Source organism: Nannospalax galili, unplaced genomic scaffold (assembly GCF_000622305.1).
Source record: "Nannospalax galili isolate Female #2095 unplaced genomic scaffold, S.galili_v1.0 scaffold18, whole genome shotgun sequence".
Lineage (NCBI taxonomy): Eukaryota > Metazoa > Chordata > Mammalia > Rodentia > Spalacidae > Nannospalax > Nannospalax galili.
In genome coordinates this window covers 8,129,739-8,155,040 of record NW_008346548.1, presented here as the reverse complement: position 1 = coordinate 8,155,040, position 25,302 = coordinate 8,129,739, and the positions used below count along the sequence as shown (strand labels likewise).

General features: G+C 37.2%; 1 protein-coding gene across 1 annotated transcript in view; it reads right to left on the bottom strand.

Annotated features, from left to right (window-relative positions):
- The window catches only part of Stxbp5l (syntaxin binding protein 5 like), a 395,225-nt gene extending 373,385 nt beyond the window's left edge, over window positions 1-21,840 (bottom strand). The window contains exons 1-2 of the mRNA XM_008842914.1: window positions 21,645-21,840; window positions 20,526-20,722 (exon numbers count right to left, since the gene is read on the bottom strand). Of these exons, the coding sequence (XP_008841136.1) occupies window positions 20,526-20,714 (189 nt within the window). The 5' untranslated portion in view covers window positions 20,715-20,722; window positions 21,645-21,840. The remainder of the gene's footprint in view (window positions 1-20,525; window positions 20,723-21,644) is intronic.
- Between the last annotated feature and the right edge of the window lie 3,462 nt (window positions 21,841-25,302).

Here is a 25,302-nt window from a genome sequence, read left to right as displayed (position 1 = left end):
GGGGGGAGGGGAGAAAGGGGCCCAGACTGAAGGACATTTAGGGACACAAATCAGACTCTCTAGGTCATGTTATATATATAAAAGAATACATTAAATTGGGTGGGGGTAAGTGGGGTGAAGTGTGAATAGGGGAGGGGATCTAAATACCATCAAACAATATTGTATGAAAATCACAATAGTTCAATAAAAGAAAAAAAAATAAATAAACATGTATTTGTATAATTGGTGGCTACTTTCAGATAAATGATCATAAACTGATTAAAAAACTACAAGTAATAAATGACTTACCAATAGCGAAACAGGTCACACTACTGGCAAATTTGACATGATTTAAATCTTAAACTCTCTAAGTTAAATGAAGCTTTATATAATTATTATTATGTGACTTTAGGTTAGGTTTCCTCAAGCTCCCATTTCCTCATCTGACTAGCAAAAATAAAAGCAGTTCTTGCATCATAGTTGTGATCGACAATCAAAAGAGATAATTCTTCTAAAGTGCTTAGCACAATCCAAGACTAAGTACTCAATAAAGGTTATTAGCATTGCCTCCTTTTATTGTGTAAACATAATAGCAAGAATTATGCTAAACATTCTTTCTATTGTTATTGGCTTTTTTTGGTCCCTGAACCATTTCTTCTGTGTTTAGCATTTCTTAATTTGTCATTATCATTTCCTGACAGGTTAATGATCTAGTTTAATTAGCAAGGTATATGTATATATTTTAGTTTGTGTGCTGTGTGTGCCTGCACACACATTCCCACAGTTGTTTCAATTATTCATCTCTGTACCTGGTAAAAAAAAGTGACTTTTATTAAAATGATTAAGTTTTGTAAGAAATTTCTTAAAGTCCTATTTGTGATAGTCTTGTCATGAGCGATGAAAAAACAGGTACAGATTGACAAGTTCTTTGAAAGGTTATCAATATGAACTAGTCAATACTGACAAAATTAAAAGACTAAAGTTATGTGGAATTTTTATATTTCACCCACTATTCTAAAACTCTGAAATTAGTTCAAAATATAAGCTAATAGACTAAATATATATCCCCATTATAAAAAGTTAAATGCCTGAAAAGATGAAAAAGCAATAGATGGAATAAAAGCTGCAATATATAAGAACTAGAGTCTGATAGATCACATAGTTTTTTAATACTATTCTTTCCACTTTTTGGTATGTCTAGAGAGAGAGAGTAACTAACCCTAAGCCCTCTTAAGACTAGCCCCCTTAAGTTGATCCTGGAAATAGGATTCTATCAACCATAGCCAGAACACACAATAGAATTAAAAACTGAGAAGCAGTGGAATATTTCAAGAGGAAAATGTGCGCTATGTCTTCTGACTATAAGTCTTCCCTCCAGTCACCAATATGACATGACATGAAAAAAGCAGAATTTCAGGAGCAATATAAAAATCTTTTCTCTTTATACTCCCCAAACTTCTCTTATTTTAGTATGTCACACCAAATTCAATTATCAAAAGGACAATAGTTTTTTTATTTTACAATTAAAAAAATTCATAAATAACTGAGAAAGAAAACATCTGGAGAGACTATTGATTACATATTTTTCACAACTAGAACACCATAATGAACAGCAGTGTTCTCACTCATAGAAAGGTAGGGAGATCAATACAGAAGCGAAGAGAAAGCTAGAAGCTGAAGATCATTCTCATCTGTTGAAATAGAAGCTATGAGTGAAGTATTTTTCACGTGGGAGAGCAATAATCCCAACAGTAGTACATCAAGATCCCTTGGGTAGTAGCAGCAGAGAGCTGTAGAAAAAGAAACCCCAAGAAATCATCGGTTTACAGCAACAGGCTTCTACAGATGGGCCTGCCTACTTCACACACAGGTAGGTCTACCTATGCTACTAAGAAAGACTGCCTGTAAAGACCCAAGATATCCATGCTAAGAACAATATATTTCTGTGAGTCAACAATGGTGACAGCATGCACAAGTACTATGCAAGCTCAAACCAGACAAAATACCAACACAGAAATGGAGAAATGGGTAAGAAATCCCAACCCAACCTAAGGAACTTTTGGTAATTGTGGGGGAGGGGAAAGAGTGTCTCACAGGGACAGTGTCTTGGTGGGCCTAGTGGATGGACTCACACTGAATAAATCTTCCCATATAATTTTTTCTCTTTGTGTATGTGTGTGTGCACATGTGTGTGGGCATACATACATGTGTGCATACATGCATGTGGAGGCCAGATGTAGAGACTGATGTCTTTCTTGATTGCTTCTCCACCTTACTTTCTGAAACAGGGTCTCTCACTAAACCTGGAGCTCACTGATTAATCAGAGTCAAGGCTCCTCTTGTTTCCTCCCCAGCCCCAGTGCTGGGGTGACAGACACCAGCCACCACATCCAACTTTTTGCTTGGGTGCTGGGGATCCAAACTCAGGTGCTCATGCTTGTGAGCTCCAATTGCCTCCAATTGGCTCCAATTGCCTCACCCTGCATCCCTGTTCAGCATGGAAGAAGCCAGAGCAGTCTGCATCCTGGGTAACCTCTTCAGAGGATGGTGTAATAAGAATAGGAGGTAGAAATTGGCTAGACAGGGTAAAAAGACCTCAAAGAGAAGTAGCCAGTTTCTTGGCTAAAACTCACAATGTCCTTGGGCCTCTTAGCAACATACTCTGTTCCAAAGGCCAAAAATGTCAAAAGCATTTGGGAGCTCTTATCTAATCCCTAAAAGATTTTAGGGTTACCTCTACAGAGAGGGGAATGTTAGAGCAGTAAAAAGACCATTAAAAAAAAAAAAAAGAAAGCAGGGCTGGAGAGACGGCTCAGCAGTTAAGAACACTGGTTGTTCTTGCAGAAGACCCGGTTCGAATCCCAGCACCCACAGGGCAGCTAACAATGGTCCATAACTCCAGTCCCAGGGGACCCGACAGCCTCTTGACCTCTGCAGGCATTGCACAATACAGGTGCACTAACCTATATGCAGACAATACACACATACACATAAAATAAAAATAAAATATTTTTTTAAAGTTTAAAAAGAAAGAAAGAAAGAGAAAGTTTTTTTAGGAAGGAAGGAAGGAAGGAAGGAAGGAAGGAAGGAAGGAAGGAAAGAAAGAAAGAAAGAAAGAAAGAAAGAAAGAAAGAAAGAAGGAAAAAGAGATGAAGATCTCAGAAAAAAATGATGGGGAGATACAGGATACATAGATGTACAGTAAAAGGTTAATTACTTAATTTACTGATAATAAAAAAGTATTTTTCTTAGTAATTTCCATCATAATAAAACTGTAATTTTTAAATATTTTCTTTGTATAAAAAGATAAAGGAGTTAAAAAACAGATTTTCTCACAATGCAGTTGTCAATGTCTTGGGCTTGCCAACAGAAGCTAAAACCAGTGACCAGTTTAGGATGGAACAAAAAGCTCAAACTCACTCAAGTTATTATACTTTATAAATTACTATATTATGTACCCAGAGTGCCTCCTATTATGTAGTATTTCCTAGCATAACCAAGGTTCTCTTCCCCTGAAACAGATAATCTTTCATATTCCTTATCAGTTCTTGAGCACCCCCTTTATCATTGTGTCCAGAAAAACATGAAGAAATGCTCCAAGAAAACAAAAGTGAAATTTTATATAGAGAGTTCAAAATCCTCCAAATTTCCCTAAAATGCAGCTTTCAGTTTCCCAGTCTTTCACCCAAAGCACTTACAGGTCTAACTAGTTTTGTCTATAGCTTCTTAGGTCAGACACTAGAAATGGAGCTCTTCTACCAAATATACAGAGAATCTAAATTGCCAAATCATTCCAGAAGAAAGTTGATGAATATAAAAATGACATTCAAAACCATGGCTTTATTGAGCAACTGGTTAAAGGTAAAGAGATATGCAGAAGCATTTTTTGGATAAGAATTAGCATTCAAGGGCAAGAGATACAGGTGAATGACAGAGTGCTTGCCTAGCCTGTGAGGGACCATGGGCTCAAACTCCAGCACTAGAAAAGAAAAGATTGACATTGGCAAAGATGGGGTTTAGGAAAAGATTTGTTATATTGAATTAAACATAGTTATTTATTAAACTAGAGGTATAGCTACAACTTCAATTCAATATATTACTTTTTTCATTGCTGTAATAAAATACTTGACAAGAAGCAAGGAGAAATGAACACTAATGCTCCACTCACTTTCTCCTCCTTTTAATTTAGTTTGGAATGCCAGCCTGTGGGAGAGTGCAGCTCATGTTGAAGATGGGTCTTCACTCCTCTGTTAAACCTCTCTGGAAACACTTTCACAGACATGCCCTGAGTTATGTCTAATAAATTATTCTAAATTCAGTCGAATTGACAATAGAGTTAATCATCACACTCAAGAATATAGAATGGCAAAATATTTAATATATAACCAATGATCTTAATGTCTTTGAGCTTGATTCTACAGTTCTAAACAGCTTTAAAAATTATACATATTGGGGCTGGAGAGATGGCTCAGCAATTAAGAACAGTGATTGTTCTTGAAGAAGACCTGGGTTCAAATCCCAGCACCCACATGGCAGCTAACAACAGTCCGTGACTCCAGTTCCAGGGAATCTGACAGTCTCTTCTGTCCTTCGTGGGCATTGCACAACATGGGTGCACTTACCTACATGCTGGCAATACACGCACACCCACAAAATAAATAAGTAAATAAAAATAATAAATAAAATGTAAAAAATTATGCATATTAATGAGGTAAGATTCAATACAAGCTTGTACTACATAATATTTATTTAAATCCACCTATATAAATTTATCTCCTCATATCATTCATTTACAATGAAGATTCAAAAGTCTCCCTTCTAGGTTTTAAAAAATATTTTATTTATTCTTTTTATTTTACATGTATGAATCCCAGCACCCACATGGAGGTAAATTTACCTACATGTAGATAAATGCACTCATGTCGTGCAGCACTCATGGAGGTCAGAAGGCGTTGGATTCCCCTGGAACTGGAGTTACAGATAGCTGTTAGTTGCTATGTGGGTGCTGGGAATTGAACCTGGGTTCTCTGCAAGAGCAGCCAGTGCTCTTAACTACTGAATCATCTCTCCAGACCTCTTCAAGATTTTTGAAATGTGCAGTATAATATCTGTTGTGGTATGGCAATTTACTCAGAATTGAAACATTCCTTCCAGGAGGAAAGGGGAGGCTCAGTGGTAAACAAAGCATCACATCCTGAGAAAGTGGAAACTTGCAAGATTTTTGAAGGCCCCTCCCCAGCTTTTATAAGGAGTTAAAGAACTGTTGGGGGAGGAGGCTCTGACCAGCCCAGCTGAGAGAGATTTCTGAGACCTGGCCAGCTGCTTGCAAGTTGAGCAAAGAGCTCCAAGGATGCAGCTTTCTTTGGTTGTCATTCTTGTTGGGGTGCATTTTTTTGGTGATGCAGGCTTCTTTTGATTTATCCCTGTTCCTGTAAGCCCTCATCCATATTTCTGTTAGTAACTCCAATAAAAGCTCATTGGTTCACCAAGTTGGACTTTGGTACAATCATTATTTTGGTCTGTCATGGGCTCCCTTCTGGGGTGAGATGTGTGTGTGTGTGTGTGTGTGTGGGTGTGTGTGTGTGTGTGTTGCATCTCCCCAGGAAGTTTCTCACACAACATCTGTACTCACCCTGCTATGCAACAGGACACCAGACCTTCTTTTCCCTATCTATAAATAGTACCCATCAATCATTCTTTCCCCATCCCTCCTAACTTCTGGTAATCACAATTATACTCTTAACTACTTTGAGATTAACTGTTTTATATTAACCATATAAGTGAGTACTTTTCTTTCTGTGCTTGACCTATTTCAGTTAACTTAATGATTTCCAGTTACATCCAAATTGTTGGAAATTGTAAGATTTCATACCTTTTGTGGCTAAATAGTATTAAACTGTGTGTATATGCCACATTTCAATCTATTTATTACTTGAAAGATACTTAGGATGTTTTCATTTCTTGGCTATTATGAATAATGCTATGATGAGTTTCTTCCTCATACAACAGTGTGATGCACATAGAAGGCCACAACTGGCTATGTTTCAGAGAACAAGAGACTAAAAAGTATATTCCTGGAGAGGACTCCTATATTAAGCCTCACTCACCCATGGCTCAGGGACCATTGCAGAAGAGGGGGTGGAAAGAGTCAGGGTTGGTGTATGAACATAAGGAAACAGAGGCTTTCAGGCCACTGGGAACTTGCTGAGATGAACTTGCAACAATGATAACAGTATGCACAAGACCTATGCAGACTCAGACAAAAGCCCAGCATAGAACAAGAAAAATGGGTAGTAAGCTCCAACCCTAGCCAAGGAACTATTGGCCAACTGCTAGATGAGGGAGAGTAGATCTTTAAGGGAGTGACAGTAGATAGGCTGACTAGACTCCAGTGGATGAATTTGCACCAAGGGACATCTAGATACAAAAACTTGACCACATATGACTTAACATGTGTGACAGAAAGCATGAAATCTGTTCAGGGAGGTATGGAGGGTGCAGATAGGGGGTCTAATTTGATTAAAATCTATTATATGAAATGCACAAAAACTCAACAAAAATATTTTTAAAATAAAATACTGAAATATACCTAAAATCAGTAATCATTGCCTTTATCTAAGTGATTGAAATATGGACATTTTGTGTTTTTCTATATCTATAATATACAATCTTTCAATAAAAATACAATTTTTCAATAAAAATATTTCATGAAGTGTTACTCAGCAATAAAAAGAACAAATTACTTATACATTGAACAACATGATAATTTTTAAAAATATGTTGTATGGGGCTGGAGAGATGGCTCAGCAGTTAAGAGCACTGACTGCTCTTGCAGAGAACTTGGGTTTGATTCCCAGCACCTACATGGTGGCTACAAACTGTCCTTAACTCCAGTTCCAGGGGAATCCGAAACCCTCTTCTGACCTCCGTGGCATTGTATGACACGGGTGCACTCACATGTGTGCAGGCAACACACTCACACATGTAAAATAAAAATAAGATATTTTTAAAAAATTTGTTGAATGGAAGACATATACACACATATATGTATCCTACATACTGTATGATTATATGAGACTCAAGAATAAACAAAATTTGGGGGCTGGAGAGATGACTCAGCAATTAAGAGCACTGACTGCTCTTGCAGAGTGCTTTTGCAGAGGACCCGGGTTTGATTCCCAACACCCACATGGCAGCTAACAACCATCCATAACTCCAGTCCCAGGGGATTTGATGCCCTCTTCTGGTCTCCACAGGCATTGTGCAATACAGGTACACTTACATACATGTAGGCAATGCACTCACACACATACAACAAAAATAATAATAAAATATTTTTAAAATGAATAAACAAAATTAATCTGATGATGAAATAAATCAGAATTCAGTTGCTTCTGGAAAGAAGAGGAGGTGGAAAACTAAATATAAAAGGATGGGGAATTTAAGAAAAAATAAGAAATTCTATATTTTACATTGCTGGCAGATATGCAGAGATAAAGAACTGTCAATTTTCATTGAGCTGAGTGTTAAGCTCTGTAAAGTGTATTGTGTATAAATTAGACCTCAAATACATCCTTCCCACTATTTCTTATGTTCTCTTCAGCTGTCAACCCTCAAATGTTTAACTCTTAGTACCCATTCTCTTGATTTCTATGCCCCATGCTTTTAAAATCTATATTTAAATTCTTTCCTCAGAATAAAATATATGAGCAGTATGAAAAAATGTTACAACTAAATAAAATTATATCAAATGTATGATCCTGCTTTTTATGGGGACAAGAAAGTATTCTATTCATTTTCAGAGATTTTTTAAACATTATTTAAAAAGATTAGTGCATCTCTCCACTCTCACCAGGGAAAGTTTTTCTTAACGCAGATGATTATTAACACAGAGACCCACAACTGGTTAACATGTAGAGAGTAAGATACTGTCAAATGTTCAGCCCTAAATGGGATGTCTATATCACACCCTTTCCTCCCTAGACTCAGGGATCATTGAAGAAAAGGGAGTGGAAGGAGTGGAAGGGTCTGAAATGATGAATGAATACAAGTAAGCTGTGTTGTCTAGACACCACAGAGTAGTTACACATATTAACTCACAGGGCTAATGACAGTATGCATAAGACCTGTGCAAACACAAGCTAGATAGGAACCCAGCATGGATGGGGGAAATGAGCAGGAAGCTCCAGCTCCTAGCTGAAGATCTTTTGGCAAATGATAAATTCTGGGAAAGGGAGAGTCAGTTTCCCTTACTGGTGTACCACTTGGTAGACCACACTCAAAGGGATATATCCATACCCAAGAGTACTTAAGAAACACAGATTAGACTCACTTGATAGGCTTTTTTTTTAAGACAAATAATAAAGATATTATTAAGGTTGGGGTGGGGAGTAAAGTGAGGATGGAAGATATGAAGGGAGTCTAAATATGATCAAATTACATTGTATGCCGCTCTCAAACCAATAAAAGAATTTTATTAGTCTTTTTGAGACAGGGTATCCCTGTAGCCCCAGCTAAAGGCATGTGCCACCAGGCCCAGCTAATAATAAAAAGATTTTTAAAGCATGATTCAAGAAAAATTCCTTAATGATTACGCTGAGATCAAATTTAAATAATTTTCAATTCTTCCAAAAAGAAGTTAGAGCATAAAACAGAAAATATGAGGGCTAGAGAGATAGCTCAGTGGTTAAGAGTGTGTACTGTTCCTCCAGAGGACCCAGCAACCATGGCAGGTGGCTCACTACCTCCTGTAGCTCCAGTTTCATGGGGTCCAATTCCCTCTTCTGGCCTCTGTGGGTACTGCATTCACACACACACACACACACACACACACACACACACACACACACTTTAAAATAAAAATAAAATCGTACAGAATTATTTTGGTATATTCATAATCCCAATAAGAGTATTAGGCTTGCTTAAGGGAGTAAAATCATGGCAGAAGAAATGTTTTAGACATTTTTGCAGTTTCTATCATTCTAGAATAAAAGAACTTTTAGTCAAAAGAACATAAATGGAAGTCAATATGAACAAAGGAAAAGGAGAAATTACAAATTAGAAGATGCTTCAAAAAGAGTACAAGGAGAAGAGGAAGAAAGGGCAAGAAAAAGTATACTGATTAATTTTAAATACAAGAAGTTCCAGTAGAATTATAAAATGATTAATATCCACATGTACATTATAATTAATCACAAAAACAGAAATGGTTTACATAGTATGCTTGTCTCTCAAATCCATTCCTTTAAAAAGTAACCTGATTAAAGTATCTAATATAAGCTCCTTATCTTCATCCTGTACAGAAAACACCTCAAAGTATATCAAAGATCTTAATGTAAAACCAAACTTTTAAAATACTAGAGGGAAACATAAAGGAAGCCCTTAAAGATAAAACCATAAGGACGCTTCCCTGGTGAGAAGTGAGGGATGTATTATCTCTACCCCCATTTCTGCTATGTTCCTTGAACCTTGGGTGTAGAGGTTCCAGTGTAGATGTATTATTTAGGACTAGGCATTTCAGAGACATATATTCTCAGGCTTTCAGGCCTCTGGGAACTTGCACATGAACTTGCAACAATGGTGACAGCATGCACAAAACCCATGCCAACTCATACAAACAAAAACCCAGCACAGAATGGGGGAAATGAGCAGCAGGCCCCAACCCTAGCCAAGAAACCATGGACAAATGATTACTGTGGGGTAAAGAAGAATAGATCTTCTTTAAGGGAGAGACTCTAGTAGGCTGACTAGACTGCAACGGATGAACTTGCACCAAGGGACATCTGGATACAAAAACTTGACCAGATAGAACTTAATACATGTGACAGAATGCATGAAATCTGGTGGGGGGAAAGCTATGGTCAGTGGGGAGGGGGGAGGGCTTCTAAATTTGATTAAGATGCTTTATATGAAATGCACAAAAACTCAACTTAAAAATCAGAGGTTAAAAAAAAGAAAATGGCATGATGAATAACTTACTGAAGAAGACTCCAATAGCTCAGGAAATAATAGCCTGAATCAACAAATAGGATTGCATCAAATCTACAAGTTTCTGCCCAGAAAAGGGAATAATTAAAGACAACCTACACAACAAGGAGAAAATCTTTGCCAGCTATTCTTCTGACAGAAGATTAGTAGCCAGACTACATAACAAACTCAAAAAATACTAAAAGCACTATAAGGCCTTGAATTTAATCCAAAGTATCACAAAAAGTAATCTAATCAACAAACGGGCAATTGAACTGAACAGACCCTTCACAATAAAAAATAAAAATGATCATTAATTATATGAAAAAATTTAAACAATTTTAGCTATCAAGAAAATGCAAATCAACACTATACTTATATTTCATCTTGCTCTAGTCTGAATGTCCTCATCAAGGACACAAGAAATATGACATACAAATACATAATGTATATATAGAAAGTTGTTATGATGAAACCCTTGTATGCTAACCTAAAAATCTATTTTAAAAAGTATACAAAAAAATCTTGGCAAATATGTAAGGGGAAAAGAATCCTTATATGCTATTTGTAGGAATGCAAATTAGTCACTATGGAAATCAACATGGAAGTTCTTCAAAAAACTGAAATTGGAGCTACCATATGATCCAGCTACACCACTCCTCCATATCTATCCAAAGAAATGTAAAACAGTATACAATATAGATACCTGCTTACCTATGTTGACTGAGGCATTATACATAAAAACCAATTTATAGGATCAGCCTAAGTACCTATCAAATGTGAATAGATACAGAAAATATGGTATATATACACAATGGAATACTATGAATCCATAAAAAAAGAATGAAATCATTTCAGTTTCAGGAAGATTGATGTAACTAGAGATTACATTAAACAAAATAAGATATTGTCACAGATTTCCTCATTGGAGTATAACAAAGAGTGATGATATGAAAGTAAAGGGGAACTATTAAAGAAGACAAAGGGTGTTGGTGAAGCAAGGACAAGGTTCATAGGGTGGTGAATGTGATCAAAATATGTTCTATGCAAATATGAAATTGTCACCTATTACTCTGTATACTTAATATGCACTAATGACAGAAAAGGAAATTTTTAGGGGAGCCTCAGTTTAGGAGTGGGAAGAGGATGAAGAGGAATAGCCAGAATCCCTGGAGAAAATAATCTTAAAAATGCCTTTTTGAGTGAAAATTTTATTTTTAACCTCTCTGGTATATGATTTTATATACAAAATAAACCCATAAGATTTTAGATGTGATAATGATATTTGAAGTTATAAAAAAGAGGTTTATGTAAGTTCTGAAGATTTTACAGATAGAAATGTGTGACATCTGAGATTTGCAAAATGAAATAAATAAGAATAAAATTGATGGGGCTGGAGAGATGGCTCAGCAGTTAAGAGCACTGACCACTTTTGCAGAGGATCTGAGCTCATTTCCCAGCACCCACATGGCAAATGACAACTGTCCATAAGTTCCAGGGGATACAATGCCCTCCTCTTCTGACCTCCGTGGACACTGCATAACATGGGTGCACTTACATACATTCAGGCAAAGCACTCATACACATAAAATAAGCAAATTAAAAAAAATTTAAAGGAAAAAATTCCAAATCAAATACACTTACTACTTTAAAAGGCAAATATTGCTTTCATTCTTCCACTACTCTTTCCTTTTGTAATAGTCTCAACTGCTGCTTTCTGCTTTAGTTGTGTTACCACCCCTACAATGTATCAAAAGTTTTTTAGAAACTGATACTGTCCCACTACAGTTATATAAAATCAAGCACTTACACATCTACTATTTAATGTGCCAAATAAAATGTACTATTATAGTGTAGCCTTAATCTATCATCTCACTGCAAATAATTTTACACTTCTCAAATTCCTCTTGGTCTTAGTTGTCTCTGTCAAGTCTATGTTGTCTATTTTTAAACAAAGATGGTTTATTTTTACCATCTTTGACCTCTCTGCATTGCCTAGACAAACTTAACTTTTTAATGTACAACAAACAGATTAAACAATAAGCAATCCAATCAATTTCCTTGACAGAAAACTAATATCATTGCATTTATTTGAGTAAAGTGTTAGATTTCTAATGTCACTGATAGAAACAAAAATTCCTATTCCTTTTTCTAACTACCAATTCTTGCTTTCTAAGGTATTAAATCTGTATCCAGAACTACCATTCTAAAATTTTCATTTTATTTATAATGAAACCTATTATGTCCTAATAAGATGTTAATTTCATGGTACTGTTAAGAGCTTAACTCTTATAAACAAGTAATTGCCAATATGACAATAACATATTAATAATGATGTTTTAGATTTAAAATTCATTATATTGATTTATTTCATGATTAAATGTCATTATATTCAGGCCAGTAAGATGATTTAGCAGGAAAATGCACTTGCCAAGCCTAATATCCTGAGTTTGATCCCCAAATCCACATGGTGGAGAGAACCAACTCCCACAAGTCACCCTCTGACCTCCACGCTCACAACCACACACAAACACACTCTTACATGTACATACACAGAAAATAAATACAACATTTTAAAATATCATTATATTTCAAAATCATTCTATCAATATCATCTGGTAATTTGGGACTTTGTAAAAACTGAAATCATACTTTTCCTTCTAAAAGAAGTCCAAAAAATATCATAAGTAATTATTGCTATGAAATCAACAAACACACAAAAAGCATTTTCACACTTAGTTGATTTGTCTAAGAACATTATATGGTTTAATCATTTTTAAAGTTGTGTTATAAATAAAATGTTTTTTTGAATGATAAAAGTGTCAAAATACTTTCTTCAGTAACCATTTATCTGTCATTAACCAGTCCTCTCCCCAACTATCACAGTGGGTCTACTGTATACTTTTTGAAAATCATATTTTATTCTTTACAACTACTTTATCTAAATGCTTTAAATGTAATTTCAATTTTTGACCTTCTAAAGCTTAATCACTCATCCTATCATCACCTAGAAACTTAAGAATAATTCCCCAATACACTTACTAAATTTTTTTAAAACATTAGTATTTTACACATTTTGAAAGATTAACTACTCAGATATTAAAAATTAAGAAAAGTTATCCTCTTTTAAAATTAAGAAAGAAAATTATCACTCCAGATAAAAGCTTTTGTGAAAAAAGATACTTATTTTGATAGGTAGTAGCAAAAACTTCAGCGTTGTCTTATGGAAAAAATTCAATTTAAAGACTTTAATCGGGGAAAGTATTTGATACCTTTATTGAATATAGTCAAAGTTATTTATAGCTGTTAAACTTTTTGTTTGACTGACTGATTTTGAGACAGGGTCTCACCATACAGTTCGGGTTGGCCTTGAATTTATAATCCTCCTGCTTTAGCCTCTGAAGTGCTGTGATTGTAAGAAACATATACTACTACACCTGGTTATGGTTATTAAATGATTATGTAAATGCTTTCACAGAACTATAATGTAGCAAGTCAACATAATCACTCTATTGTTGAAAGCAAACTATGGAATTTAATCCTAATTTTTTTTCACAAGTGCATCCTCAAGTGAAGCCAGAGGATATCTGGAGAAATGGGCTAAACTTCAATAAACAGGAATTTCACTTAATTATTAGCAATAATCCTATAGGTAAGCATACTTGGAAATTATGTACTATTTTAAATTAATTTTGTATATATATATATATATATATATATTTATTAATAGTACTTCTGATGGCACTGTTTGCTTTTAGGAAAATCAGAAATCCCATACTAAATGAGTTCAACAATCCAGTTTGTTAATAATATACTAGCACCAAGGGACCTTTTGTGAAAAATGTTATTGTTCTCTATGGTAACTTTTAAAATCTATAAAGGTATTTCCTATATGTCTGTAATTCCTTAATCACACATGCCCCTCTTTTCTGATGCTCTCAAAATAAAATAAACTAGTCTGGGAAATAGAACAATCTGGCTTTGGTTATTGGTTATTTTTATAAACGCTAAATTATTTTTGTTTTTTAAGATTCTAAACCTTGCAGTCCTAATCAGAGTAGCTAGATTTTTCCTGATTTGCCTCCATTACCATTCCCAAAGCTGTCCATCTTCTCCTGTCCTTTTTAGAAAGAGAAGCATGACGCCAATGTCAGATGCTCTATCCATAAGTTATCCTACCTTCTATTCTGCCAGTTTATAACTATAGAAATGAGACAATTCCTCATGTTTCAGAGAATCTTTTATAGTTCTTCTTATACATGAAAACTACAGAAATGTATAACTACGATTTCGTCCTTGTGCCAATCTCAGTTATATAAACTCTTAATAAAAGGATGCAAATCAGGAGATGATGAGACTGTTTCTTCCCTGAGGAAGAAACAGTATTCAGGCACAGGGAGGCACTTAATCTTCCAGCTTCTCGGTGTTCTGAAAAGCCCAACCCTCTACAGTCTGTGCCTTTGTGACTTGGAAATAGCTGGTATGTTACCTAGAATCATGATTATAGGTCTATTTCCCTGAAGAAACCATGCTGGCTACCTATATGTGATAACTGTATGCTGGCTCTAACATCATTACCATTTATAAAATAGCTTATAAATGTTTATAAACAGTGACTTGACTAATTTATGAATGTATTCAGCATTTTAGAGATTAGACCATCTGTTAATGGTCATATATTTATTTTTATGTACGTTCTTCATTAGATATAGAACATTTCATGTGCTTATGACCATCAGTTTAATACTTTTGAACTGTCCCTCTGATCATTTGGAGACAAAAGTGTTCTTAATAGTCTACGTAATAAAACAAACTCAATCAGACAAAAACCAGCATAGAACTGGGGGTATGGGCAGGAGGCCACAACTTTAGCAAGGAACTATTAGCAGATGATCACTGCCAAATAGGAAAAGCTGATCTTTTTTAAGGGGAGTAACACTAGACAAACTGAACAGGCTCCAATGGCTGAATTCACACCAAGAGATATCTGGGTACACAAACTTGATTCAATAGGCCTTAACATATATGGCAAAATGCATAAAGTCCTGTGGGTAGGCTATGAGGGACATATACAGGGAAGGGGGCACTAAATATGATTAAGATGTATTATGTGAAATCTACAAAAATTCAGTAAAAATATTTTAAAGGAAATATATTTAGTTTAATCTATAATCTTTCATATTTTTTGAAACAAGGTCTTCATGCAGTCCCAGCTGGCCTGGAACTTGCTACATAGATCAGGCTGGCCTCAGTCTCACAGATATCTGCCTCCTATTATCAAGAAAAAATTTATCCTGATATGAGTAGAGAGTAAAGGAGTTGAGCACTGTTCAATGAAGTATTCTTTAAGACGGTAACAGACTCAAACATGAATGAGGTAAAGGAAACAAATAAAACAAATGAGCAATTATTTGGGAATCTAAGAGGAGTTAGAAAGAATTGTGTTCTGGGTAAAGGAAAGAGCAAATATGTTTTGAGGCTGAGAAACAACAAGAAGGCCAATGTAGGTAATAGAGAGTATAAAAGAAACAGTTGAAAACAGTTTTGTCAAGATCCAGATGACTTGGAGCTTTATAAGATACAGAAAGACTTACTATTTTTTTCCTGGTGTTTTTTTTTTGTTTGTTTGTTTTGTTTTGTTGTTTTGTTTTAAAGTACGGTCTCACTGTGTATCTCTGGTTGGCCTGCAACTTACTATCTAGACCAGGTTGGCCTTGGAACTCACATAGATCCTCCTGCCTCTGCATCACAAGTGCTGGGGTTAAAGGTTATGCCACCATGCCTGGTCTTATTATTTCATTTTTAAGATAAATGGAAAGCTATTATAAAAGTGTTGTTCTACCATTTAAGAAGTAAGATTGTAGTGAAGCCTGAGTGAAATCAGGGAAAACACAGTGCTGTAGAGTAGCAACCCACTCAGGAGACATTGTGGGCTTAGATCAAGGTAGGAGTAGAGGAAATGAAGAGATGTGATCTGATCTAGCATATGTATATTTTGATTTAAGAGTTAATATGTATAGTCCTTCCCTTCTTAAAGTCTCTAGATTCCTTACAAATTTGTTATATTAACTTTTAGTAAACTAAAAATATGAAGCAAAAATAATCTGGATTTAAGAAGTGAAGAGCAGTGTTAAAACAGCTATATGTCTTTTAACCAAACTTGGAGACTTCAGGATCTAAATATTCTGATCTCGGATGTTTGATCAATAAAATTAAAATATTAACAATTTTTGCGCCTTCCTTACATGACTATTGTGAAAACCGAGTAAGATACCTTACAGTTGAAGTTCTCACAACTAATTTTAACTTAACCAACTTACTAGATTAGCAAAACCTCTGTAATTTTATTATAAAACATACACATGGAGACTAATGGCTCATTAAATGCTAAAATCTAGTAAACTACTCTCCAACAAAAATCCACCTAATTGGGTGTGGATCCATTAACTATAAGGATGAAAATATATATGACTTGATACTAGGTTTGCTTCAAAAGCATATCACATCACATTATATAGATCAAAACTGAAAATTGTACATATGAATTTGGAACTAATTTTTGAAGATAGATCCTCAGAAAATTTACAAGATTCTGATCAGAAAAAACAATAACTCAATAACAAAAATAATTTGGTCATTTATCACATGATTTGTAAAGTGAAACATATTTATATGTTTTCAAATAAAATAAAATAATACTATATGTTTTCAATTAAAATAAAATGTTGAAGACATATAGTTATTGGTAGTTTTCTACTTTAATCTCTTTTCCGTTAATCAGCCAACCTTGTATATATGCTGCTTCGTTCATGGTTCTCAATATTAACCGCACAGCAGAATCTCCTGTGGGCCTTAATGCCTAGGCCTTATCCCTTGAGATTTTGATTCTCTAAGGCTGGAATGAGGCTAGAACTCTTTTTTAGTCCACAAGAATTGAAAACTACTAACTTGTTAAATAGTGAACACTCAAGTAACTAACAGAAATGTAAAAGCAAAACATATTTGCTCTTCAAAGAATTCATAGTATAATGCCAGTGAGAGATCTAAAACATGGATATAAGGAGGTGCTAAATTAACACCACAGGTGCATGCTAGATACAATAGAAAAATTAAGAGGAAAAGCTACCGACTCTGGTGGATGAACAGAACTGGTCTCATAGAGGTGGTAATTAAGATATAAAGTAACTGAGGGTTCTCCACCTGCATATATTAAAGGTAGAAGATAAACTCCAACTGAACTAATAGAACAAAAAGAGGTATCCAGATAGATCACTATGTGATGGTCGTAGGAGCACAGCATGCCTAGGGCAAGGAAATATGTGTAGGAAGGTAAACAGGACACCTTTCTGAAGAGAGCTACATGCATATCAAGCTAAATACTTTAAAGTTTATTGTATAAGACAGTGTTTTCAAACTGAGTTTTACAGAAATCATATTCAGGAAAAAGAGTTCATGTATGTCACATATAGCTGAACAATATGGCATTCAAATGCACACATATTGAACTTAAAACAGGTTATAATAAACTAACATTAACTTTTTTTCTGTTCTTGAGTATTTTTTCATTGATTCATTGATTATGAGGAGCATAGCTTTACATTTCTGTTTTTTAAAAATATTTTCTTTATTATTTTTATTTTATGTGTGTGGGTGTATTGCCTACATGTGTGTAAGTGCACCTACGTCGTGTAATGCTCACAGAGATCAGAAGAGGTCATCGGATTCCCTGGGACTGGAGTTACCGATAGTTGTTAGCTGCCATGTGGGTGCTGGGAATCAAACCCTGGTCCTCTGCAAGAACAATCAGTGCTCTTAACCACTGAGCCATCTCTCCAGCCCCATTTCTGGTTTTTTTTTTTTTTATGATAACAAATGCCCTACTACCTGCTTATGGATGATATTATACAACAAAACAAAATACAAAAAACAATTGTCTGTATAACTTACTATAATTTATAAAACAAATTTAAGACAACAAAACATCACATTTATTTGTTTTAATAGATGTTATTTACTGAGGTTTCACATAAGACTTTTGTTTGTAGAGCACTACTGCTCTATGGAAACCAACAAAGAATTTTTCTAGGTAAATGACATGATTAACATTGTATTTCAGTAATAACATTATTATAACAAAATGAAATATAATAAGATAAAACAAGTGAGGAAATCAGGAAGTGGTTTCAAGGTACAATCAAGAAAATATGACAAAATGAACAAGTACGAGGGGTGGATAAAATGGCATAAAATTCAGAAATGCAAACGAAATAAAATAGGATTTGATTATTCATCAGACAGTAGAGAGGAGCCTGATTTCTAAAAGAACAGAATCTAAATTCTTTATACTTCAATTTTGGTCATGTTGAAAAGGTACCCAGAAAATGCTGACTTCTTACAACTCAGAATAGAATGTTCTTTGCACATTTAATCAGTTAGTCTAAATGAAGTCCCTATTTCAATAGCAGTTCTAATTTGGGGATTTCCTTAATCCATTTTTATATATTCATTACAGACTATGTGACATATAACCTACAATACAGTTATATAATCCCTTTTCAAAATTAACTGCAGTCCTATTCAAAAACGTCATACTATATTCCCCATTTAGTATGACTTCAGTACTACTAATGCATAGCTAATATAGCTCATAATTTATTTGAAACTGGTTACCTTAGAATATAGAATAGATTATAATGGTTATAGTTTTCTGCTACAAACAGGAAATTTTAAATATTTTAACAATAATATGGATATTTTATCAACACTTCCAATTTATGTACTGCCTTCCCCTTACTGTCATCTCATATCTCCCAATAAATCCTATTTCAGAAACAGAAAACAGAAATATTTATGCCCATAATACAGATGCAGAAATCAAGGTTCAAGGGAGAAAAATGTCTTGTCCATGTTCGTATGGCTGGAAAATGGTGGAGTTTTAACTATAACACACATTTCAATTCGTGGGCCAGTGCTTGAAATAGTACATTCTTAACTTCTGCAACCTTATCATAATCGTCTCTTCTTAATAATCGTTTAAATGACTGTGTGTTGCATTTTCTTTCTTGTATTTACATATTCTCCTGAGATCTTTAATTTAAAATCTATACTGTCTTTCTAAATTCAACTGTCCAATACCCAGCTGTTTCAGAAGTATACTTCTTCTACACCAATGTTATCTCTAGTAAAAGTCTCCTGTAACATTATCACATCCACCAATGAAGGGAATTAGAAAATTCTTTTCAGAATGTTGGAAAGAAAAGAGCACTATGTCAAAGATTAGAGAATCAGGGCATAATTCTCCTGCGCAGCAATTCAAATTTGGCTTCCAGGACTCTTGCACAAATCTGTCTTATGACCATTATTAAACCCTTTCTTAATCTGACAGAACAGCCATTTGTATTGAGGGGGAAAATCACTATTCTGTTCAAATTTCACAAGATTGATTAAATCTGTTTAATTATAAATAAACTTGGCTCTTAAGTAAACTAGTAACCATAGACAATATTTTTGTAATGATCCTTCTAGAAGAGCCGAACCAATGACTGAAACTTACCTTAGTATGCAGTATTTGCTTACCACAAAAAAAAAAAAATAAGAACTTCAAACACTTCAATTGAAGTATCAAAACATTTGGTACTTAACTGCTGCAGCTTCCAAAGTTTACTATTTTCTTTATTATGCATTCAAACAAACCTATTTATAATACTATATTTATTTGTATCATACAAATAAAGCTTTTTTCTTGTATAAATCATGTCAAAACATCCAAAGGCAACCCCAGAAAAAGCAATAAAGAAAATACATCACATTACGTCAGAAAGTGATGCTATAACATCTTTATATAGTGATATTATGCTCATTTTGTAAATTCTCATCTTCTCTCTCTGTCAGAACTCTGCTTATTTATTAGAAGTTCAATATCAAAGTATAACTACCTAAAATGTTTTCCTAGTAAACCGGAGCACTGGCTACTTTTGAGTTTTTATAAGTATTGTAAGTTCTTGCAAGCATTAAGCCCATAGTATTTCTTCATATATTTAAAAAGAGTTTAAGACTCTGGAGTGTTTTATATCCAGAATTTTAAGGCACTGTCATAGGACATACTAATCAATTCTGTACTTAATTAATTCTAGTGACATGTTAAAAGCCTTATTTCTTTTACAATGGACAGTGAAACAGAATAACAGTTTCTCCAAATGACAGCACAGAAAAAGAAGTAATTATTTTCACCTTCAGTTCACTCCTTATATGTAAATATTATATTTGCCCACTTTTTGGGCCGTAAAATTTTCTTGCAAAGACTGCTTGTGAGTCACTGCCCCCATACACCTTTAAACTAGCATTGTTTCTTAAGTTGATTGCCAAATTTGATGTCTGAAATATCTTAATTCAAATTGGCCTACACGCCAGGCTTTTTGATACTGGCTTGTCAACAGTTTCTAGCTGCGTGTGTGTGTGTGTGTGTGTGTGTGTGTGTATGTATGTACCTCTGTGTGTGTATCTGTGTGTATAAGTGTGTGTTTCCTTATTCCGTCACAACAGTAAAGATGTAATAGGCCTTATGCCAATTCAAAACTTACCTTGCAAATCTGGAAATATTCTGAAGTCAGGGTTTCCTGAATTTCCTCTCTGAGAACCCCTGCCGTCCCTCCTGGATGTATAGAGCCACTTCCGGCCCCACCACCACTGTTACCTCCACTGCTGCCACCACTGCCAGGGGCCGACGCAGTTAGGCCATCCAAAACTTTTCGAAAATTAAACTTCTTCATTTTAAACACTGTCAAGAAATTCAAAGGAAACGAGAAAGGGGTGACAACCACGGAATTATACCGGGCAAAAAGCCCTTATCTTTTGATTAGTCAAGGCAGTAGTAGCCAGTCCCCATTTTATAAGCATTGGAAAGGACCGAGTTGGGGGGGGGTCAGATTTCATTTTGTCAATTTTTAACTTCCAAAAGCATAGCTTTTATAAAATGCACAGAACGCAACTCCAAGAGCAACAGTATTCCGTCCTCACACACCAGATTTTCAAGGGCTTTATCCCCAGCTGTAGCTATGCTTTATCAGCACTGGGGTAAAAATAAAAGGCAGTGTCATCATCGTCATTAGCATTATATCATCATTATTATACAATCAAACCAGAATCCAACAGAACAAGACCCCCTGAGTCTCTCTGCAAGGGGGGAGGAGGGGGCCTTCCTTTCTTCAGGCTCAGCTCAGAAAATTTTATTTTCAGAAAAAGCGATGCTATGGGGGAGCCAATCTTTACTCTGCCACCATCTTCCAGGCTCTCCCCTCTCCTCTTCCATGCTCCCCCTTTCTCAGCAGGAATTGGGGGGTTACGAAAAATGTCTTTTTCCGTCCCCCGTTCCCCAAAACCCGGACCCTCAGACATCCGCGGATGACTCACGGCCGCAGCGACGCCGCCTGCCTCCACTTGTCCCCGGGTCCCCTCGGCTCCCTAGTCCCCTCCCCGCGCCCGCCGTCCGCTCCCCGCAGTACGGGGCGGCTCTCCGGGGATGCCAGGCGGCGCGGACTGCGGCCCGGGTCCCGCCTCAGCCTGCGGGGCGCACTCAGCTAGCTGCACTCCTCGGTCCGCTGTGGCGCGGACGGGCGATAGCCTGGCTCCCGCGGCGGGCGGGAGAGCACCCGCGCCTGGGACAGCGGCGGCCCGCAGCGGGCCCGCGCAAAGCCACGCACCTCAGACGGCCGCGAGCACTCGCACTCACGCACAGGTGTGAGGCAAGCCGCGACGGGACCACGGCCGCAGCGTCCCTCCGGGAGCCCAGACTTAGGTGCCTTCCTCAGACGCCACCAGCTGCCCGCCAGCCCGGGAAGACGAGGGCACGGAGGGCGGCGAGCTCCCGGGAGTCACTGCAGCCCGGCTGCCGCCGCGTCTCCAGTCCCTTTGCTCGCGGTGCCTGGCGCTCTCCGAGGTCCTAACCGAGCGGGCGGGCTCCGCCGCAGGCTCCGCCCCCGCCGTGGGAGGCAGGCCCCGCCCCCCGCCGGCCCTCGTCCCCCTCCCTCCCAGACGTGCAGGGGGGCGGGGTGAGGGCGGGGAGATGGTCAACGTCAGAGGGCAGGACTCCTTGCCGCCTATCCTAGGCTCCACTGGGCCGAGTTCCCGGGCTCGAGGCACGGAAGAAACTTGGTGATAGGTCGGACGAAAAGTCAATGACGGGGGAGGGGATAATTTAGGAAAGTAGATGAGGTATTTGATTGACAGCCGTACTGTCCAGTGTACCCGGGCGCCGTGCTTTGGGGGCTGTAATTGGCGCTACCTGTTGAAGGACGCTAGTGTGAATCAATAGAATGCTTGCAAGCTTGCGAAGTTGCGCGCCTAGAGTCCGCGGCTGCAGGAAGGGTTACCTTGGGTCTTGCTCGCGTCGATATTGTGGACTGGACATTTTGCAGCTTTTCCTTTCTGTGAGCCTCTTCCTGCTTGCCAGGTGCATCTCTTAGGCTCCCGTTGCTTCCCTGCTATCTATGCTTAACATGTATTTATAACTAACCCTACCAAACTGTTATCTAGTAATGGCTTAACTGGTCATCTCTGCTAAAGTGAATTGCTTTTCGATGGAATGTTAGAATATATAGAATTCCAAATCATAAGGAATCGATTGCCTACCTTGTTCAGTCTACTAAATAGAATTGCTCTTTCCCCTTCTTCACGTACTCATTTTAAGGAAACGTTTTTCTCAATAAACCATGTCAAGATGTATTTTAAGCTTTTTTTTTTTTTTTTTCCTGAGGTACAATGATCAATGTGGAAGATAGTCCGTTCCATACAGGAAAATAGAACACTATGTCATTGTGGGAAGATGTAGTTCTGAACCCTATCTTCCTATCGTGAAACTACAGAAATGTTGGTCTTAATGTCGTTCGTCTGTTAAAATGAAAGATAGCTCAAGGCCCATAACTAACTCTATCCTTGAATTTGAGCAACCCAACAGAGATGATTAGTAATTGACCCAACTATCTATTGTCTTATGTCTTAGATCTAGGATGACATCCCCAGCCCCACCCCTTTTCTCTCTATCAGAGGAGGGGGTGTGAGCACTGTAAAGGGAGGCTTGAACCTAGTATGAATTGCCCAGGCATGCTGCAAGGAAATGGTGGAGGTGGAACAGAGCCAAGATTTTCAGATCCTCAGTTCGATGCTCATGTTCTCATTTTGAATTTTTCACTTGTTAACGTTTGCTTTACTTCTTCTTGTGACATGCTATACTTTCATTGCCATAGCTAGATAGTACTTTTCTTCAAAGGCTGGCACAGAATTTTCTATTTCTCCTGGTTTTTATTTTAAAAGGAGAAAGTAGAAGTTTGTTGGTGGATTAGGCATTGTTGTATAAAATAATGGATTCAGAAGTCTTCCTTTCTTCATCAAAAGTCTACATATAACTCCTTAAATATCAAACAAATGGAAACAGGCCTATCGAGGTCTGGGCTCTGGACGAAAGTGAAGAAAGAAGCTATCCTACTTCAGCCAAGAGAGACACAATGCTTATAAGCAAAGTTTAAGAGCCACTCATCACTAGCACCATACTATCACAAACTAAGTGGTGGGTTTCATTCTAGGAAATGAAAGAGGGCTGAAGAAGGAAAACAATGAGGCTGGAGACATGGCTCAGAAAAACATTGACTGCTCTTGCAGAGGACCCAGATTTGGTTCCCAGCACCCACATGGTAGCTAAGCATTAGTAAGTCCAGTTCCAGGGGGATCTGACACCCTCTTCTGGCCTCTGGGCATTGTGTGCTTGTGGTAGGTACACTTACATACATGCAGGCAAAACACTTAGGCATGTAAAATAAAAATAAAAAATTTTTAAGAAAAAAAAAAACATGAAACAGCATGACAAAGTCTCCTGGAGAATTAAGAAGGGAATTCAACAGTCTTCTGAGTTAAAAAAAAAAAAGATGTGATAAAGCCTGTAGTCCTACAGATGGAACAACAAATAGGTATGAAACATTGAGGGAAAAACATGTCAGAAAATAAAAATGTTTTCAAATAAATATTAGAAACTTAAACTAGCTGATGATGTAATTCAGTGTTAAAGCACTTGCCTAATATGTGCAAGGTCCTGGAACAACCATCTGTAACTCCAGTTCTAGGGGATCCGACACCCTCTTCTGACCTCCGTGAGCACTGCATGACACAGATGCACCTATCTACATGACAACATAAATAAAAATAAAATTTAAAATAATAAATAAAATAAAGCAAATATATATATATGTATATATATGATACTTGGATGATGGACTCTGGATTATTTTAAGTATCAGTGTTCTTCCACAATTCCTTTTACATGGTAAATGTCCAGAAAATATTAACTTGAATAAATTGTGCAGGTGAAAAATTTTAGCATAAATGAGGAATAGACAGAGAGAAGGTCCTGTGGATCTCCTGAAAATAAATGGTGCCAACACATGCCATGAGCAGATGTATATGAGGAGAAGGCAGAGGGCACTGTGTATGTAGAGACAACATACACATCATAAGAATCCTAGTACATGAATCATTATGAAATATCTGAGGAAGCACATTCCATCTTTAATGAATTACAAAGCAACAGAGTTTTATTCTATAAATCATGTGGTAGCAAGAATGAAACCAGAGCATAAAATATATCTTCTAAATAATATGGGAAATGCTAGACCTAGACCAGGTAATGACATTCCACTGTATACTTAAAGAAGAACCTCTTGGGGCTGAATCACCCAGGTGGAGTATTTTAATAGGCTATAGCTTCTTCCTAAATTGACAAGTATAAAGAGCTACAAGAAACTCTCCAACCCTCTCTCTCCAGGGAAAGTTGATTGGGCCCTCCGCACCTTGACTCCCCCAGCCTCAATCACCCTTCCATCTCCCCCGCCAATCTCTCCTCCGAGTCCTGTCCTATTCCTTGTCCTGGCACCCCAGACACCTGGGGAACCACCATTGCTTCCTGATCCTTTGCATCTAGACCAACTCAGTTCCTTCTCAGGTCCCCAGCAGCACTGTGGGCCTGGCCCCACCCTCATCTCCCTCTACTGTCCTGGGCCTGCCACACCCACTAGCCTCTTTCCTGGACGCCTGGGCTGACCTTTCCTCTTCCTGATCCTTTGCATCCAGACCAACCCAGCTCCTCAGTGCAGTCCCCAGGAGCCCTTGAGGCTGCTTCCCGCCCCCATCTTCCTTTGCATCTCTAGGTGGAACAGCCACCAGCTGCCCTAGACCAGCATCTTTCCTGGGCCCCGCTCCCAGGCCAGTCCAACCACCAAATTCCCGAGGCCAAAATCGTTCCTGGAGGGATCCAGACCTTAGGAGAAAGCCTGAGAGCATCTGATCCTCATCTGACATGGGCCTCTGTAGAAG